The sequence below is a fragment of the Ursus arctos genome, unplaced genomic scaffold (assembly GCF_023065955.2).
Source record: "Ursus arctos isolate Adak ecotype North America unplaced genomic scaffold, UrsArc2.0 scaffold_26, whole genome shotgun sequence".
Taxonomy (NCBI): domain Eukaryota; kingdom Metazoa; phylum Chordata; class Mammalia; order Carnivora; family Ursidae; genus Ursus; species Ursus arctos.
This window is the reverse complement of record NW_026622941.1, coordinates 14,170,800-14,190,185: the sequence shown is the minus strand read 5'-3', so window position 1 is coordinate 14,190,185 and position 19,386 is coordinate 14,170,800. Positions and strand designations below refer to the sequence as shown.

Below are 19,386 nucleotides of genomic sequence, written 5' to 3'. Positions count from 1 at the left end.
TAGACATATCTGCACGATGATCCATAGAACTCAAAGGCTATGGCCTCGATGCCCTTGCACAAACACTCATTCATATCCGTGTTCACACTCACACGGGCAGTCATGCTCCCACCTTGCCATTAAATTGACAAGAACACTGTTCAGTTGACTGATCGAGAGATATGCAGTGCAAAGGAACAGGATTTGAGACAGCCCAGGGTTTCCTCTTCTAGTAGGTTTAAAACATTTTTTTTCCTCACTAACTTCCTTCCTGTTCTAACTGCCAGTACTCAGAAGTCGGAGTGAGAGACAGAGGCACCCCAGAGAGCTGTGAGCCACTGAATGTAAGTTGAAATACCTCGGGGTAGGGGAGGCTATAGGTGGGCACAGGGAAATGGAGGCGATCTCTCAACTAGGCGAGGACCCTCTCCAGTTGATTTTTTTTAGATTATCTTTGAAACAGATAAGAAAGTACTAAGAAGGCAGCAGGAACAGTTTGCAGAGAAGGGGAAGTCAGAGCAGGGAATCTTAGCAATGACTCAGGGGAGAGAGCTCAGGGAGGGAGGGGGGGTGTGCCCAGAGATGAGATCCTGAGTGTCTGGGAAAAGCGCTCTGGGTGTAACTCCTGGGGAGTGCCCGGAGGGGTTTCCTGCAAGGTAGGAGTGGGCATCCAGCCAAGTTCAGAAGCAAAAAGGCTGCCCCCCAAACTGGTGTGGAACATGCTTGTAGATGCGGGGTTGCTGCTGGGGTGGAGATATGTGGTTTCCTGTTTTTAAGCAGATGTAAAGAGACTGATTGAAAAGAAAAAAGATAAAGACTCAAAGCTGTAAAACATTAAACTGTTTTCCCCTAAAGAATTTTTCTGGTGATATAAGAGAAATGCATAATGAAAGTCTCCCTTCAAGTACTATGGGATTTAAAAATCAAGGAGGAGGCATGGTAGAACACATTGTTATTTACTCATCGGTCACAGAGGGATCCATTTCTCCTGCTAACAAAGACCACTTACTAAATTCCTGCAGTCAGGGACGCCTGGGTGGCTCAGTGGGTTAAGCATCTACCTTCAGTTCGGGTCACGATCTCAGGGTCCCATATCAGGCTTTGTGCTTAGTGGAGAGTCTGCTTCTCCCTCTGCCTGCTGCTCCCCCTGCTTGTGCTCTCTCTCATTCTGTCTCTCTGTCTCTCTCTCTCTCTCTCTCCCTCTCTGACAAATAAATAAATAAATAAATAAATAAAAATCTTAAAAAATTCCTGCAGTCGGATGGGCAGAAAGTTCATTGCTGTTGTTGCTAAAAAAAAAAAAAAAAAATAGCTCTTTACATCTGAGAGGACTAAAAGCAAACAGGGAAGGCACCAAATAATTTATTAAGAGAGAGGTTCTACAAAAATCCAATTAGCCCCGCTAGGATACCTGATCCGCGAGCCTTCAGATGTCAAGGACTGAATTTGGCTTTAGGCATAATCTGAAATTCTTCCCTTTAGAGGATGCCCCAGTCAGCATGTTTTACAAATCTAGTCTGTTATTAAACTCTAGACTTAGGGTTACTTGTGGCCTGGGTCTGATCAACCCCGGGCTGTTCTTCCATGCAAGGTCTGGGAAGGCAGACTGCTCTCCCAGAGAGGTCCGTCCCATAGTCACCCCTTCACATTGGAAACCAAGAGCCACTGAAATCAGGCTTAGCATGTTGGAGCCTCACTGAGGGAATGATCGAACAAGGGAAATCAGAGGTCTGTGCTGGCCCAGCAGGTTCGGCCACAGGCAGACATCACTGATCTTTGCCATTGCTTTGTTTTACTAAGTATGCAAGAAAATGTCCCTCCCAAATCCAAATATGACACAAGCGTAGTAATAAGATCATCTTACTCTTTGTGAGATGTGCAGAGTTCTGAGAGAAGAGTTCATTCTCCATTCCTGCTGCCCAGACCCAGCACGTGAGGAATAACCGTGTTACGGCTGAACCAAAGCTGACTGGCACATTCCGAGGGACAGGGATTTAGTCCTTCCTTGGTTGGGAGAGCATGCATTTGTCCCTAGGGAAGTACGCTGGGAGCAACACTGAGGTTCTGTGTTCAGTGGAAGCTCAGCACAGCGAAGTCACTCTGCCCGGAAGATCGGCCTGGGCCAATTTAGGGGAGCACAGTACAGTACAAATTTCAGCTAGCAGGAAGAGAGAAGCCCCAGGGACTAGAAACGAAGCAGAGAGAGAAAGAGAACCAACATCTGTTGAGTGCCTTCTGTATGTCAAGCCCGATGGTAGAAACTGACAAATTTGAATCCTGAGAGGACAGTAAGGCTCAGAAGTGTGTAATTATTTGACTAAAGTCACAAAGAAAAAAGGGGGGGGGGGAGAACCAACAGCTACAGTGCCTTAGAAGGACATTTTAGGAAATGTCCCATGGGGTAAATTTTCTCTAGTCCCACATTCTGGGCATCCTTATTCGTAGGCAGTGTTATGCTGTTGGGGGCCCTGGATCAAAGTCTGCCCTGGCATACTCAAGGATGGCTCTCATGTTACTCCTGCAACTTCAACGTTTATCGCTTCTGTAAGCACTTCCCGAATCACTCTGGGCTGCGTCATACTCTGGTGTCCACAGCCAGAGCTGGTACAGATGCACCTGAGCTTTCTTAAAGGGGCTGATATTCTCAGCACCCGTGGTTACAGATCACGTCTTTACTTCTTTTCATGCTTCGTTTAAAACTTCTGTGACCGTATCGAGTTAGGAAGTCTAGTCTTTTGCTTAATAATGGCTTCCTTGATGCAGTTTTCGTCAAGGATTATTTGACGTAAATATGTGTGAAAATACCGAGCAGGGTAACTTCACACAGCAGACACTCAGCAAAGCTGAATGGTCCACTGAGTTCTGTCTCCTTTTGCATAGGAATCCGAGTTAGAAGAGTGTATGGTGAATACACAGGGAAGGAAGAATGTATGGTTTCTCTCACCCAGGGAAATGTTAAAGAATTCTGCTTCTGGTCATCTGAATCCTTCTCTGGATTGATTTTAAGGTTTATTGTATCTAACAAGACACTGCCCTCTCAGGCACTGGGTTGGTTCTCCTCATCCAACTTTGCTATTCCAGATGTTCCTCACAGAGCTAAGATGGTAGGGAGCAGCCCTGAGGAGACTGAGGCACCAATCCCTCCATGTTGCTAAGGAACATTGAGAAAACTCAGAGGAATCCACAGCCAAGACAGCTTCTGGTGTCCCGAGGGATCAACTTGGATTACCCAAATAAGCCCAATCACCAGGCAGGCAGCAAAGCAGACCCAAATCCTTGACTGGCTCGGACATGTCGGCCATACTTCAGGGATGGCCCAACTCTCCACGACCCACTCTAGAGCGGTAGCCCCAGGTTTGGTGAAAGTGAGCCGTATCTTGATCATCACGGAGAGGACATGACAGAGTGACAGAGAGTGCCAATGCTTACATCAGTGCTTCTCTGACGGAAATCCCCCTACCTCTGGTACTTCCATGTTTCTCTGTCCCTCTGTCATCCCCACCTCTTCTATCTCATATTCATGACCTGTGCATCGAGATGCACGATCTGGCAACTTTGGAACATGAGTTCAGTCTCCACAGTATTTTGCTCCAAAGCCAAAGGAAGTTCTCTCCCCTGGCTGTGCCTGTTGTCTTTTGTCATTTCTCATCATTCACTGAGTGAACTCTGGCTTCAATTAGGAAAGGGAGCAATAAATAGAATCTAAAATTAAATTGTTCATGAGGAAGCTTTTTAAAGAAATATAACAGTGACATTCCCATTTTAAGCTTGATTCAGTTAATAAACAGTTCTCGCAATTCCCAGAACTTTTCGTGTCTTCCGTACTCCTCAAAGAAACAAAATCTATTTTTGAGATGGAAGGAATGGGCATTGTCAACACTGCAGAGCCAAGGGAAAGCATTTGGTGCCTAGGCAGCCAGTTACCTCACTTCACAGAGGCTGTGCAACACGACAGACAGCCCCACAGGACAGGGAGCCGAGGAAGAGAACGGGTAGTTCATTGAACATCTACTATCGGCCAGGATCGTCAGAGGACTTTTCATGTGTTTTCTCCAACTCTTCAACCCCATAAAGAAAGATCATTATTTCCACACTACTGGTGGAAAATCTGGGGCTCAGCGAGGTCGATCATTTGCTTATTTAGGTCCTGCAATAAGGCAATGCAGAATCACATTTTGAATCTCTGGCCCAGCGGACTCAAATTCCAGATCCTAGTAGGCCTTGAAGATCACCTTTCTTTGAATTAACCAGGTAATCTGTTTCATCTGAACTCAAGAGTTTCACCTTTTCCTGCCCTCTGCTTCTTTGGAACTACATTAATGAACCAGACAAGGGTGTTCTACCCTGAGATTGGTGCAAATTCTTAAGTGTATTTCACTTTCAGGATCTTGGACAATTCATTGGATTTGCAAGCAAAACCACCAATTTGTGCTACGGCGTAGTCACGCCATGAGTAAGCGTCCTAATTCAATGTGGCATTTTAATTGAGCTGGAGAGGATTAAGTTTCTATCTCAGCACGCCCCATGCTTACACTGCTTCGCTGCATAGCAAACGTGAGGGTGTGAGGGGCTCACTGTGAAAAGTCATCTGTGGAGGCATCTGTGAAGCAAAAGATAAAGATAATGATCACACACACACACGCACACACACACACACACACACCAGTATGTGCTTTGGGTCCTGGTGGAGTGCACACTAACCTTGCTAAACATATAATTCTTCAGTCTGCATCTCACTTTTACTGTGTAAAAAAAAAAAAAAAAAAAAAAAAACGTCAAAACGACCTCCAAGCAAACAAAACAACTCTGCTCTTTGTGGAACAGTGGGTGAGCTGCAGAGGAAGGTGAGAAAAGGCCAGCCAGAATGTTCTACACAGATGGACTGGGTTCTCCCCAACCCCACCTCCACTTCCTCTTTTCTTTTTTCATTTCAGAGGCTTTTTTAAATTAAGGAGCATTCGAGTCATTGAATTAGGAAGAGGCCTCAGAGCTCCTTCTAATGCAATGATTTCATTTTGCAGAGGACAAAACTGGAGCGCAGAGAGGTTCAGGGACTTGTGCAAGGGGACACGGGGCAGAGTGGCCCTGAAACCCTCTTTATGTGATGCCTCCCTGCCTCGCTAAAGCCTGCAGAGTTTTGCAATAAGCGCATTTCCCACTGCCTGTGCACCCTCAGGATAGATTCCCAAGATGACTAATGGGTTCTGTAATTTCATTTTTACTTCTCACTAAAGACAGCTAGAGCAACAGAGCATAGCGCCTGCAAGCCAGACAACCTGGCACAGACACTAATTCGGCCCCTTACACAATAGGTCATCTTCAGCAAGCTACTCATCTGAGCTTTAGTTTCCCAATCTATAGAAGAGAATGATGACAATGCCCGGCCTCAAAGCTGTAGTGAGGACTGATGAGCTAATCCTCACGACAGCATTTAGCATTATGTATGATAACTATTATAATCATCATCAATAATAAAGCCAGTTGTTCTTTAGAGGATACCCGAAGGTAGTCTGTAGAATTTCCGTAAAATGCCTAGTCTCCCTTTCACAGGCATAGCCCACCAGAAAAGGGGGGGATAAAGAGAGAAGACTGATACGTGTGGTTGAATATGCACACACATAGAGTTTGGGAAATCCTTGTCAAACTCTATAAGCCATGGTGGTTGAGGCTTTGGCAGAATCTGAGGTTCCCCAGAGATGAACTGTGAAATTAAAAATGCCATTTCTTTTGGGACTTCACACAAATTTGAGATAATAAAAGGAGATTGGATAAGTCTCTTCCGTACACAAGTGAAATAAGGTAACTGAATGTCTTCAACTCAGCTGACACATGACCTCAGGGCAGGACAAATCTACAGATGGAGAGCGTAGAAAGGGAAAGCACAGAGAGGTGGTCTGCTCCAACCCCCCAAACCTCAAGAGAAGGGGAATAAGATCCATAGTGGGTGAACCATTTGCTCAGGGTGGGACAACTGATGAGTAGCAAAGCCAGAACCAACCCCCATGCACGATGAGACCTAGTTCAATGAAGAGATAATTATCCAAAATCAAGTAGATTGCCCTCAGAACTCTTCTCCTAAAGAGCTGCGCCCTATGCACCTTTGCTCCTCTGCCAGGCTGGGTACTCATATTCTCTCAGATACAGACGTTACCTGATATGTCCTTCTGCTTTTACATATCCAATGTCTGGGGTTTGATAGACATGATCCTTGGCTGGAAGCTAGGTTGGGTCACTGATGCCGCCAGGCCTCCAAAAGAAGCGAGCTTGCACCGTAACATTCAACTCTGTGCTTCATGTTTCCAAGAAGTCACAGTTTCAAGGTCATGTTTCTAATTTTGGACTCCAGTAAAGTCTATGAGCCTCTCAGTTGCATGCAACATCTCATGGGCATATTCCTTTTTTCCTTTTATGTGGATTGTGACTTTCATGAGATTTTTAAAAGGACCTGTAATTTTCAAGAAGATTAAGAACTATCAATCAAACCATGGTGGTTATCCATCCCCCGCGCCTTCTCCACTCGGAGAGTAACTTAAACACCAGTATGTGGTAAAGTACTGTATCTTATAAACAGTAGGTGCTCACCAAATATGCTTTAAAGAAGCTTTCCTTGAGAATTGCTTTTCCCGTTCTTTATTTGCTGTATTTTTATCTTTTCATCTTTTTCTAATCTCTTTCCAGATTGAGCTGCTTTGGGGTCATCTGGTTTCATGTTTCTTTTTCATATGTTATATAATTAAACCAAATTATTTTTAATGTGGTCCTGAATTTCCTCCTCTTTACTGCAGCAATTTTATACAGAATCTCATGTTATCTTCCACTCTTGTCTTTTAAATAAATTTGTTTCATTTTTATGAAGCAATTATTGTATATCTGTTTGCAGTGGATCAAGGAAATTTAGAATTGACATAAGTCGCAGATTTATTAATAAGAATATCAAGATCTAGATGACTGGGAAATTGACTTGCCAATGATCACACAGATGTTGTCAAATCCTGTCCTAGATCATGTCTTCGCCTTTTTTTCTTCCTTTCTCTCTCTCTCTCCGCCTCTCTCATTCCCCTTTCAAAATTGAGATTTCAGCGTGCAGAATAACAGTTTCCTGCAGGCTATGGAAATCACCTTGAGTTAAGTAGTGGGTCGGTGTGATGTTATCCTTTGATGGTCAGACTTCAAGCAGATGACTTGTTAGAACCAAGAGATATATTCCAGAGAGTCCTGTCCAAGAAGGCCAAGACATCCTCATCTGTAGATAGGCTTCCTAATGATCTGTCCAAATTGACGTGCTTTTTAAAAGATTTTGTTTATTTATTTGAGCGAGAGAGTGGGAAGAGGAACAGAGGAGGAGGGAGGGAGAGAGACAAGGAGACTGCAGTGAGTATGGAGCCGGACGCAGGGATTGATCCCAGGACCCTGAGATCATAACCTGAGCCCAAACCAAGAGTCAGACACTTAACTGACTGCATCACTCAGGCCCTGTCCACATGTATGTTATGTGACTTCCACTCTGGGTATCTGGTCAGGTTCCTGGATGTCACCAGAAGAGAACCTCTCTCTTCTGATTAATCTCATCTGGGTTGCTCTTCATCTGCTCCTTAATGATCATCCTCAAGCTGCCCACAACCTACAATCTCCACCTCTTGCACCCTTCATTATTTTTCCAACCAGTTCATTCACTTTCCCTGAGTGTTGTTTGGAAGACGAGTTGAGCTGGTCACGATGTTTATTATGCTGTTCTCGAGAGGCTCAACTAAGAGTGGTGCTGAGTCTTCAGCTGAGGCAAGAGTTGCCATAGGAACAAGCCTGCATGCTTCCTTCCTGCACAGAAAGTGGACTTGGGCATTGCAACGCTTTTTGCAGCCTTGATCAAGCTCATGGTGTTTGGCTTGTTATTTTGGTAGAAGATGGGTGAGCCAAGAGATATCATTTCTTTTTATTCTCTGTTTTTTCCTTCTTTTTCTGTTAAAACTGTTTTTGTTTGACTTCACTTCCAAATTATTTTCCTTTCTGATGCCAGTGATGGAGACATTGCAACTCAAAACCACAGCTGATTTTGGGCAAAGATAGCTTCACCCCCTGGGGGACTTGAGAGAGTTTTGCAGAGTCACTCAGGATGAGATGTGCTAGATACTGCTCAGAGTTGTGCCCTTAGGAACAATGTAGTCTTTAACCACAGGCAGGGAGGACACTCTTGGGGGAGGAGTGCAGGAAATCAGGAAATTTTCTCCTTGCCCAAATACCTCCCGTGTTTCCCCAAATAGCTCCACTGCTGCCAGCCACGGGCCTGAAATTCTTCCAGTAGAGACTTCTTCCTCTTTATAAGGACACTGAAGTTCACCCAGCTATGGAAATTTGGGCATTTCTCTTAACCTCTGAGTTTTAGTTTTCTCGATGATTACATGACGGGTTGGAATGTCTCACCTCTAGGGTTCCTTTCTGCTCTGAAAACCTCTTGACTATACATGGCCTAAAATGAATAATCTTTTAAATCTATTATTGTCACTCAACAATTAAGTGCAAATCATTTTATTAGAATCTCCCCTCAATATTTTAACACATAGCAAGTAAATGTAGATGATGAGGGAAGAAGACAGACTCCAGGGTATGCCCAGGTGAGGCCTTAGAGCATAAAGTCCCTAATCTTCTGGCAAGGGGAGGGAGATACTAAAACGGAAGGGGATCCAGAAAAGGGAGATCAATGGGAGGTAAAAATAAAATAAAGACATGCTAATCTTTCCCATTTTGTCTGTAGGAATTTCAAGAGTCTTTTGTTATTTTGTGTCATTTCAAAAAAAAAACCAGCAACAGAAGATCTTTAGGTATAGAGCCAAATAAATCAAACCATGGGGGTTTATAAAATGTCTAAACTATTCAATTATTATGGGAGATTCAAGAGCAGCACAGAACCTGGTACCTGCCCTCAGGGAGTTATTAGCAGTGTTGGATGGGAACCATTCAGACACCTCAGGCAGGTGTCATGGGGGTCTAAAATGTTGCTTGACTTACCTTTGAAGTATTGCAGGAGTAGGGAAAGATTCAATTAATGGGAAGAAGCCAACCATTTCTTTGGCTCCCTGTGTTTTGAAACTATCACAACAGGGATTGTACAATGCGAAGAGCTTGGACACTAGAGGAGTGGCTGGATTTAGCGGACTGCGGTTATTGCTATAATTGTTGAACTGGGGCTATCTGCTCGTTATGTGGGACCGCTTGTGTTACGTTGTTTCACTTGTCCATTATTCACAAACAAGCATTTTCTTTCTGGTCAGTTTTATTCAGTGAATAGGAGACATTTGTCCCAGTACAGAGAAATTGAGGAAGGTCAGCGAAAAGACCAAATGCATTATATGCTCGTTGCATAAAAAAATAATGAGATTAAATTGGGAAAAAAATGTCCTGGAAAATCACTGATGCTTACAGAAGTCCATTAGGGCAAGAATGGTGTTACCAGCAGCCTCACAAACTTAGTCATATCCACTGACTTTTGGCTAATGGACTATCATCCTCTCTTTCTCTCTCTTTGAAATAGACACTCTCTGAAATAGATCAAAATGACTGAAAAGGACCCAGAAACACACCTGGAGGAGGATGTCGATGAGCTGGACAGCAAACTCAATTACAAGCCTCCACCTCAGAAGTCCCTGAAAGAGCTACAGGAGATGGACAAAGATGACGAAAGTCTAATCAAGTACAAGAAAACACTCCTGGGGGACGGCCCTGTGGTGGCAGGTGCGTGTGTGGAGGGGGATGGGGGGGCAGGTGCAAGGTGTCCGATAAGGCATATATTTCAGCAACTCAGGAGCAGGTGCAGAAGACAGACTACCAAGTGTTGCCAGAGCTAAGCGAGTGAGACACAATCTCTATGTGCCGCATAAAGCTATGGACTGTAGGATGAAGTCTTTTTTGGAGATAAAGTGCAAGTCAGCATGGAAATAGGCAAAAATGACACACGGGGAGGATTTAGAAAGAACCCCGGACGACGACCTAGAATTGTATTCTCTCCATGCTCTCACATTTTCTCTCCTTCTCCTCCTTCTCTTTCTCACTCCTTCCCCACTAACTGTTCATCTCTTCCGAGTAAGATAGAGAGGGGCAGTGCCCATCTAGCAGAGGAACTTGCCCATAGCCACCCAGGAGATGTTTGCTGTTGATAACTAAGGTGGGCCTCCAAGGGTCTGAAGCAGAAATAGCACCGCTCTCATTTATAAGGGCCACTGAGACCGACATGGTGAATCTGTCGCTTCCCTTTCTATTTCCACTCCAGACAGAGATACCACTTTTCTTCTTATGTTCTCTCTCTCCAACTTGAAATGTACACATACACTGTGCACACGTGACTCTCCCCTAGGCTTACATTCTTTTTTGAATCCTGCAGACCCAACAGCCCCCAATGTCACAGTCACCCGGCTTACCCTGGTTTGTGAGAGTGCCCCGGGACCAATCACCATGGACCTCACTGGTAAGCGGGCACATCTGTTCTGTTCCCAGGGGCCTGGTGATATGATGGGGGGAAATTAGTCTCTGTCTCCTCTCCCAGCAAAAAGAACCACCGGTAAGGTGAACTCCCGGACGCATGTATGCTGGGACTAGTTCACACTTAAGGAAAAGCCCAATCGCTGTCTCTATTTAAATGAAGACAGCGCAGTCATAAGTATTGGATATATTTACTTGTATTATCATATTTATCTCCACGCAGCAGCAGGGGAATTACTACTCATGTAAAAAGACTGGTGATGGAAATATTAAGAAGCAAGCTGTATGCTTCTGAAATGTAATATTTATACAATCTAAATATCAGAGAATATTGATCTTATATCAACTGGAGAACTTCCGTGAAGGCAAGAAGCCATCCAAAATCTTTTAATTAGTGCTGGCAATTCCACTGTTACATACGTACTATTTTAGCTTAAAGCTCTGATTCTTATATAAGCAACTTCCCCACTAAAGATGTACACATTAAGACGTTATTTCCTTTCCACTTGTTGTGACAATGGTCAAGTTCTTTCCTGGCACTTAAATCTTGAGGAGATAGAGAGAGGCTGAGAAGGTGGGTATTATGGGGGAAATGTGCATCTGAGAGGAATGAGGGAAGGGCCACAGGGCCCGGAGGCTGGGGGCATCCAAGGCAGATCTTCAGGGCGAAAAAATTATCCCCAGATTCAACAGGTGGACTCGTGAGACAGAGCAAAGCATGACTCCAGAATGGTAGGCTCGGCAGCTAGGTGAGTCCCCTCTCACAGGACACATCCACTCTTTACCTTATACGGCCTTATTTCTGAAGGAGGAAATCAGAGGCTGAGAAGACACACTTCCTCTTCAATTGAAATCATTACAGCAGACACAAATTCACCTACCCCCACATTCTAGCATCTCTCTGGGAGAATAGCTCTCTCTCTCTTTCTCTTACCAGGACTCAGGCCTCTTCCTGTGTGAAATTGTGTAATGCTAGCAGGTACAACCGTCAGTTCGTGAGATGAGGTCTGAATTAGCGCTAAGGAAATCTAAGGGCCTGACCACATTGCAGGGAAAACTCAGTCTCTCTCACTTTCCTAGTATCAGGATGCCCAAATTTGGTTTTCTGTCACCAAGAAGCTACTGAGGTGAATCCCACTACACACACAGACACACACGTATATATAATACACATAATATATACAAAATATATGGTATATATTATATACATTTAATATACATATGTACTATATACATACAGTGTGTATATATACATATATACATTATGTATACATCATATATACATAATATACAGTATATATACAAAATATATAGTATATATTATATACATATAATATACGTACACACTATGTACATATATTATACGCACATATACATAGTGTGTATGCATATACATATATACAGTATATATACATACATAATACACATACTATATAGTATATATACAAAATACATAGTATATTATTTACATACTATATACACATACTGTGTGTGTGTGTATAAATATACTTGCACACACATATTTACAGTATAAAACACATGCACAGAGCTATACAAACCACACACAGACACACATTCATCCCTGAATGTCAGCGGATACAGGACCACACTGGGAGAAGAACAGAGAGTGATTACCCCTCTAACCGGAGTATAGGAATTAGAGTCAGATCCTGGTTTCATGGGGCCAAAAGTTTTATCACTAACGTGACTTTCCTTAAAAAAAAATAATATGAGATAACAAATGCAAATGCAAAATTAAATACAAAAGTGAATTTATATTTAGAATGATAAAAGGGAGCCAAAACAAGTAAATTTTTTAAAGCTAGAAAATGCCACAAACATCACCAAATCTACAAAAACATATAGCTGTGCTCTTACACAATATTTTTCTTATTTATTATTTGAGGGGTAGGGACACAGTCTTTAATCATCTTTTTGTTAGGCCACTTATGTAATATTATTTTCAATAGAGAAAATAGAAAGATAATTCAGATTTCCCTCGAGGATGGCTGATTAATTTTTTTTTTATTATTGACAATTTTATTATTGACAATTAGAAAGGACATTGTCAGGGTGGCTGGTTGGCTCAGTTGGTAGAGCATACATCCCTCGATCATGAGGTCATGAGTTCAAGCCCCATGTTGGGCATGGAGCCTACTTAAAAAAAAAAAGACACTGTCATACATAACTCATTACTGATAATACCTCTATATTTTAGGGTTATCATCAAATTTGGGGGAGGGAGAGCTATCACATCTTTTTCATATCTAAGCTGTAAGATTTCAGGCATTTCAAGTGTGTGTGTGTGTGTGTGTGTGTGATCTCAAACATTCTTCAAATTGAGGACCATGTAGACCACGTTGTTCTGATGGGCCCAACAAACAGCTCTGGAGTTTAAACTCCATTCGTCTCCTTGTATTTCTCCTTCTGAGGAGAATAAACTCTCTCTAAATCTACTTCTACAGGGGATCTTGAAGCCCTCAAAAAAGAAACTTTTGTGCTAAAGGAAGGTGTTGAATACAGAGTCAAAATTCACTTCAAAGTAAGTATCTTGCTTGCCCTGTAAGTTTTTATAAGTCTACATTCTTCCTACAATCAGAGAAAGAAAAAAATCAAATGTCTTGCATTATCTTGTTGTCATAGTTTTTGTTTCTTTTTTTTCCCCCTGGATCTGGACTGTCCTCTCCCCAGCTCTGAACTCTACCTTTGGAGGCCCACTCCTACTTCATGCCTTTTCCCTGCCAGGACCCTCTCCTTGAACTCTCCGTTGATCACTTAACCGACAGGACCCCTGTCGCTATGAACACCGCAAGCTCCCCATCGCGAAGCGCAGCCTGCTTTATGTTGTATCGTTTTTGCCATTTCTTCCCTGTACAGCCCAAGTACCCTGAGAAAGGGAGAGATGATGTATCTCTTCTTTCCAACATTTTACACAAAACTTTGTAAGTGATATTTAGTGAATATGTATTGAGAAATCGATACATGAATGAATGAATGAATAGTAAAAAATGGAACAAATAGAAGCTCAGTCCTAATTGCTCAATGATTATATAAATCCAGGGAGTGTGGACCTTGGTCAATAACCAGAAATCACAATTATAGTTGTGCAGCAAGCAAATAGGTAAGAGCAAAACCTAACCAGGAGATAAATTGGCATATAATGAATAGACACCTACGCCAATGAACGGCCAAGGGCAAAAAGAAAAATAATCTTGGTTGAAACCAAGTAAGTCAGAAATGTGCTGTTTGTTCTTATTTGCTTATATTTGCCTTGGTTGCCCTTCTCAACCATATCCTTCAGGGCCCTTCAGGGCCACCAAGGAAGACCCCATCTGCCCTCTGTGTTTGCACAGTGGGCTCTTCCTTCCCCCCGGTGCAGGATTGATTCAGGGTCACTGTGTACCACATATAAATATGCCTCAAAATAATCTCATTCTGAAAATATGTGTTGCTGCTTACTCTATAATACGCACTGAACTATGGTTCACTTGCTTGTTTCCTATGGTATTAGTTAGTATTGAAGCACCTGAGAGTTTAATATTACATCCAAATATGCCTCGAATTCTATCCAAGGCATTGTATCCAAATATGCTTAGAATGGGTTATACACCAGCTGAGTTTTTAATCATTAATGCTCCTACCTTAATTTATCATTTTAGTAAGCTGGTTTGTACCAAATGAAACAGGAGAGGTAAATATGGATGAGAATAAGATCAGAAGGAAAGGTCTGGGGCCTGGGTTCAGCTGTGGGTGGAAAGGCCAAAGAGAATGTAGTGGTCAGTATTATGCATTAGGGTGTTGGAGGAGGGGGCACAGAAAGGGGTTTTCAAGTCCCATCTGCTGCAGAGGCTTAGTATTTTCTCAAACAAGAGAAAAACCACTCTCTCGGTATAACCCACGCAAAGTTTAACCAACCTGTGTCCGGTCCCAGCATGGAGCTACCGTTAGCAGAAAAGCCAGCTCAAAACTGGAAATAATTGAGAAGCAATTTAAATCTTTACTGACATCTGTTGAAAAATACCCAAGACAGTTTGCATGTTTAACACCAGCAACACATCCTAAAACTCTCTTGCATTATCTCTCTCTTATTTGCCCTCCATGTTCTTCTCTTTCTCCCGCACAAGCTTCATGGCTCTCTCCAAATCCTGGCCTGCGATGGTCCTTTTAGTTTCTTCGCCTTTTCCTTCTGTCTCCCAAGGAAATTTTGACTTCCAGAACTCTCATATGTCACCAAGGCTGCTTTCTCCTGGTGGGAAGGGGAGCCATGGGGAGAGGCATGCCGATGGAGGAAGAGAATACTATGAATATTCATATTTTTCTCTTATCCATCTCAAGCATATTTATATTAAATGAACCCTCGGGGCACCTGGGTGACTCAGTCGGTTAAGCATCCAACTCTTGATTTTGGCTCAAGTCAGGATCTCAGGCTCATGAGATCCAGCCCCATGTCAGGCCCCAGGCCGGGCAAGGAGCCTGCTTAAGCTTCTCTCCCTCTCCCTCTGCCCCTCCCCCCTCTCTAAAAAATACATAAATAAATAGAATGAACCCTCCGTGGAGCAGTAGAAAAAACAGGGTCTCTGTTTTTAAGCCTTTTTGCTGGGTAGCAATCACCATTCCTGTTTTTGAGATATTTGTGCCACCAGACCACATCTCCCATGAGGCCCAAAGGACGAGCTTAGAGACTTCTAGAAAAATGCATTCACTTTTTTCTATTTGCATGAGCCACATCTGGTACAGTAATCAGAAAGTTTGGGTGTCATTTTTAGCACAATTTCTTCAATGAAGCTGTTTTCATTCTGTCTGCTTTTGATAGATTTGAACCATAGATTTTCCTGAGTGACCTTCTAAAATCTAAGCTGGCCGTGTTTACTGCCAATGAAGCAAAATGTAGCCCTGATAAATCGGCTTAATTACTCTGTCCAAAACAAAAAGGCAGCCGTAATTACTGTGGGGAGAAATTATGTGAAGGTGCTTTCATTCTTCATCTTGGCCAACAATTCACCAGGCTCTCCAGCTACTGACGCAACGTCCGCTGTGTTCGTATAAACACGAGCGCTGTATGAAATTAACGGACAACCCAGTCCAGTCCTAGGTAGAATGAATCATGGAAAAACAAAGTGCTTGGGCTGGGTGTATTTTCATCCCACTGTAGTGACCTTTCTTTGAAAGGCTTGGGGAAGTGGTGACATCTCAGACAACATCTGAAAAGAACAGACATCCAAAATGCTTGCCACACACAAGTGGATTTCTCCCATTATTTATAGGCAGGGAGGATGTTTCTGGGGGTCAGAAACTCCTCATCTTTAGACTCCAATCTCAGCGACATTACGGGCACAACCCTCTTCTAGACCTGATTTTCCATTACAGTTTTTCTCCTTGTTGTTTGTTTTTCATGCTAGGTGGGTCATTTCTGAGGTTAGGGTTTTCAGGTACTCACATAACATTTTCCACTGGTACCTTTGTAGCCTTTCCTAAGACAAGGACGGTGTTCTGGCCAGTAGTATCAGGGAAGGGGGGCTCAAGACCATTCTTTAGACCTTTAGAGGAAGGAGAAATGTAATGAAGAACATTGAGGCAACGTTTTAATTAACCATCCCCCCAAACCAAACAGCACAGATTGGCAATGTTGAGTCTTGTGACCTCTCTCCAATCTCTGCCTCGCCACCCACACTAAATGATAATAGTAACACTTATTCTGAACTAAATCTTAACCTTCTTTCATCCTCAAAGAAGACTCAGCTAGCTAGGATAATCATGAAAGATAAGGGAAAAGGAAAGACCGTTTTTAATCTCAATTGCTTGGATCCTTCCCACCTACAGGTGAACAGGGATATTGTGTCGGGCCTGAAATACGTTCAGCATACCTACCGGACTGGGGTGAAAGGTAAGGGACCCACACATTACAGTCCCAAACTCGGCTCCCCACTGATACTTAAACTTCTGCTTATTAACAATTTTTGTCATAGAGTCATTTAAGAATCTGACAAAAAGCTGTGAACACTCCCTCCAGGAAAGAGCACACTTATACCTCTGACCTAGACATTAGTGGCAAGGCCTACATTCAGAGATCTAGTTTAGACTCCGTCAACCACTAACCTTCAGCACTTGGCTTCTGTGATTTAAGTTTATTATGCATAAAGGGAAAGAGTAACCAAGATAAGTTTGAATAAAAATGGAGTCTATTAAAATACTCCCAAAAGTAAAAAAAAAAAAAAAAAATAGCAGTTCACGGGTATAAACCTAAGTGTCAGAGAAATCCAAGACTGGAAGGTTCTATCCAGTGGCATGTGTGTTTTTTGGGAAGGGGAGCTGGAAGTAGTATGTGGGCAGGTGTGGAGTGGGAGTGGGGGAACATGGAGTAGCACTTAATTTTTAAAAACAAAGAAATAGAATTCTTTCTAGAATTAAGAAAAGCAATGATTGAGACATAATACAACATTATTTGAGCTGCAGTTTCTCTTGACAAGTTGTACCTAAACTATATGCCTTGGGGAACTGCTTTCAGTTTCCTTCCATTATTACGGGCAGGGAGAAATGAAACTTGGAAAGGTGATGGGGGCTCTCTTCTTCCAGGTGTGGGAAACAGTAAGGCAGGTCAGTTCCCCCAAATTAATAAACAAAGGACTTGAGGGGAAATTGTTTGACAAATTTGCATGACTTGGACGACCATTCAATTACTCAAATCCCACAGAAGGTTGTTGACCTGGAAGATCTTAACTGGTCTTTCCAGTACCAAGTCTCATGAAAAAAATAGTTCAACTTCCTGTTTTCCTTGGGATATAGAGACTATGTTCCCTCACTCAGGCAAGGATGATGATATGTCCATAGCTGTTTCTCCAAACTTATTCGTAACATTTAACAGCTAACTACACATTACCTGCCTATCTCCCCACCTACCTTTAGTTATCTTTTCTAAAGCCCTATTTTTCTTAATATATGTCCCAGTTATTCACCTATTAATAACTTTGGTTGTCTATTTTCAACATTTGTCCCAGTTCTTCACTTCTTTTTAACCAAGTTATTGATTTTCCCTTTCCATCCAATTCTTCCATCCATGAGTTCTGTTCATTCTGATCACCAGCTGTTACCTTACCTCCCCCAATGGATATGTTCATTGAATGATAGTTTGCAGATAGGAAATCCTTGAAGTTCATCATATCGAGAAAGAAATAGAGACCCAGAAATATTATGTGACATAAGTGGTTGCAGAGCCAAGACTGGAACTCAGGTCTCAATTAATGAGAAATTTTTTAATAGTATAACCTGCTACATCTCCATAAAAGAAGAGTCTTGATCCCCATAGATTCGAGGCACTGATTTCCCAACTTTCCCGCTAGCATCAGCTGTGAGGCTTTTTAAAAGCACTGATTCTTGGGGCGCCTGGATGGCCCAGTGGGTTAAGGGCCTGCCTTCAGCTCAGGTCATGATCCCCGGGGCCCTGGGATCAAGCCCCCTATGTGTCCGGCTCTCTGCTCAGTGGGGAGTCTGCTTCTCCCTCTCCCTCTGCTGCTCCCCCTGCTTGTGATTTTTCTCGCTTGCACTCTTTCTCTCTCAAATAAATAAAATCTTTAATAAATAAATACATACATACTAAATAAATAAATAAATAAATATAAAAACACTGATTCTTGGCACTGCCCATAGCAGATTACTGACCCATAGTCTCTGAGCGTGAAACTGTATTATTAAAAGGCACTCCAATTTAAAAATATATATATTTTAAAGTAAAAAAAAAACAAGATAGGCTGGTGATGGGTAGTAAGGAGGGCACATATTGCATGGTGCACTGGGTGTTATACACAACTAATGAATCATCGAGCCTTGCATCAAAAACCGGGGATGTACTGTATGGTGACTAACATAATATAATAAAAATCATTATAAAAAAAAAAAGAAATTCTGAGAGAAATATAGACACAGATACACCTATGGAGGAAAACTGCTGGTCTTTTAAGGCCTTACAACATATTTAAAACATAAATAAAAACCTGTTTTTAAATTAAAAAAAATAAAAAACAAAAAACAAAAAAAGAAAGGTGCTCCATGTAAATCTGATGTTGAGGTAGGCTTGGAAACTATGGCTTTTGGTTTTGATCACTGTAGGCCGTGCTCCAAATTTTCCAGTTTTCTGTGTTTGCTTTTCCTCTGCCAGACACTTACCCTAATGAACTTGTTTTCTTCCTAGTGGACAAAGCAACATTTATGGTTGGCAGCTATGGGCCTCGGCCAGAGGAGTATGAGTTTCTGACTCCGACTGAGGAGGCCCCGAAGGGCATGCTGGCCCGAGGCACTTACCACAACAAGTCCTTCTTCACCGATGATGACAAGCACGACCACCTTACCTGGGAGTGGAACCTGTCCATTAAGAAGGAGTGGACAGAATGAGGGCATCTGCCCATCCCTTTCCCTACCTTGCCACCCAGAAGTACCCTCTCAGTCATGTTCACCACCCTGTCCCTCCCCGCTGTTCACAGCTGGATCCCTTCCTCAATGCTCCCCACATTGTGTTATCGACACATCTTCTCCCGCAGCATCTCTCAAAGTGTTCCCTAGCACAAGATGCTTAAAACCCAGGCTTTAATCCCACCCCTTCCTTCTGGTCCCCCATCATGGCCAGATCCTCAAAATTCTTCATTTCAGTACCGTCATTTAATATTTCCTTCTATGTTTCCCATTTGAGCAACTAGAGGCCGGGAAATAGGCAAACCATCACTAACAGTCCTTTTGCCTTGGGTTCCAGGAGCTCATTCCCATCCCTGGATTCTTCTGTGGTTGCTGCTGGCTCAGTGAAAGTCCCCAATCACATTCCCTACCCGTCGAGGTTCTTCTTTTCTGGGAGACTGTAAACAACACAAGAGAGTAAATAAAACAATATATGATCTGACTGAGACCCTCATTTCCCTGCTTTCTTCCTTCAAACAAATATGATAACTAAAT

At 42.7% G+C, this 19,386-nt stretch overlaps 1 protein-coding gene and 1 long non-coding RNA gene across 3 annotated transcripts; one reads left to right on the top strand and one right to left on the bottom strand.

Moving 5' to 3' along the window:
* The first annotated feature begins 260 nt into the window (after positions 1-260).
* ARHGDIB (Rho GDP dissociation inhibitor beta) lies at positions 261-19,335 on the top strand. 2 transcript variants are annotated; one of them, XM_026502354.3, is made up of 6 exons: positions 261-323; positions 9,506-9,705; positions 10,352-10,435; positions 12,915-12,991; positions 16,270-16,333; positions 18,635-19,335. In XM_026502354.3, exons 2-6 carry the CDS (start codon positions 9,528-9,530, stop codon positions 18,832-18,834), a joined length of 603 nt encoding a protein of 200 aa, XP_026358139.1. In that variant the 5' UTR covers positions 261-323; positions 9,506-9,527; the 3' UTR covers positions 18,835-19,335. The 2 variants fall into 2 exon arrangements, with proteins under 2 accessions (XP_026358139.1, XP_057174897.1); XM_057318914.1 differs by lacking the exon at positions 261-323 and adding an exon at positions 6,430-6,518.
* On the bottom strand, positions 11,921-16,595 carry LOC130544878 (uncharacterized). The gene is made up of 2 exons (XR_008961576.1): positions 15,887-16,595; positions 11,921-14,695 (listed from the first exon to the last, which is right to left on the bottom strand). It is a non-coding gene; the product is annotated as an uncharacterized LOC130544878 (long non-coding RNA).
* Positions 19,336-19,386: the final 51 nt, after the last annotated feature.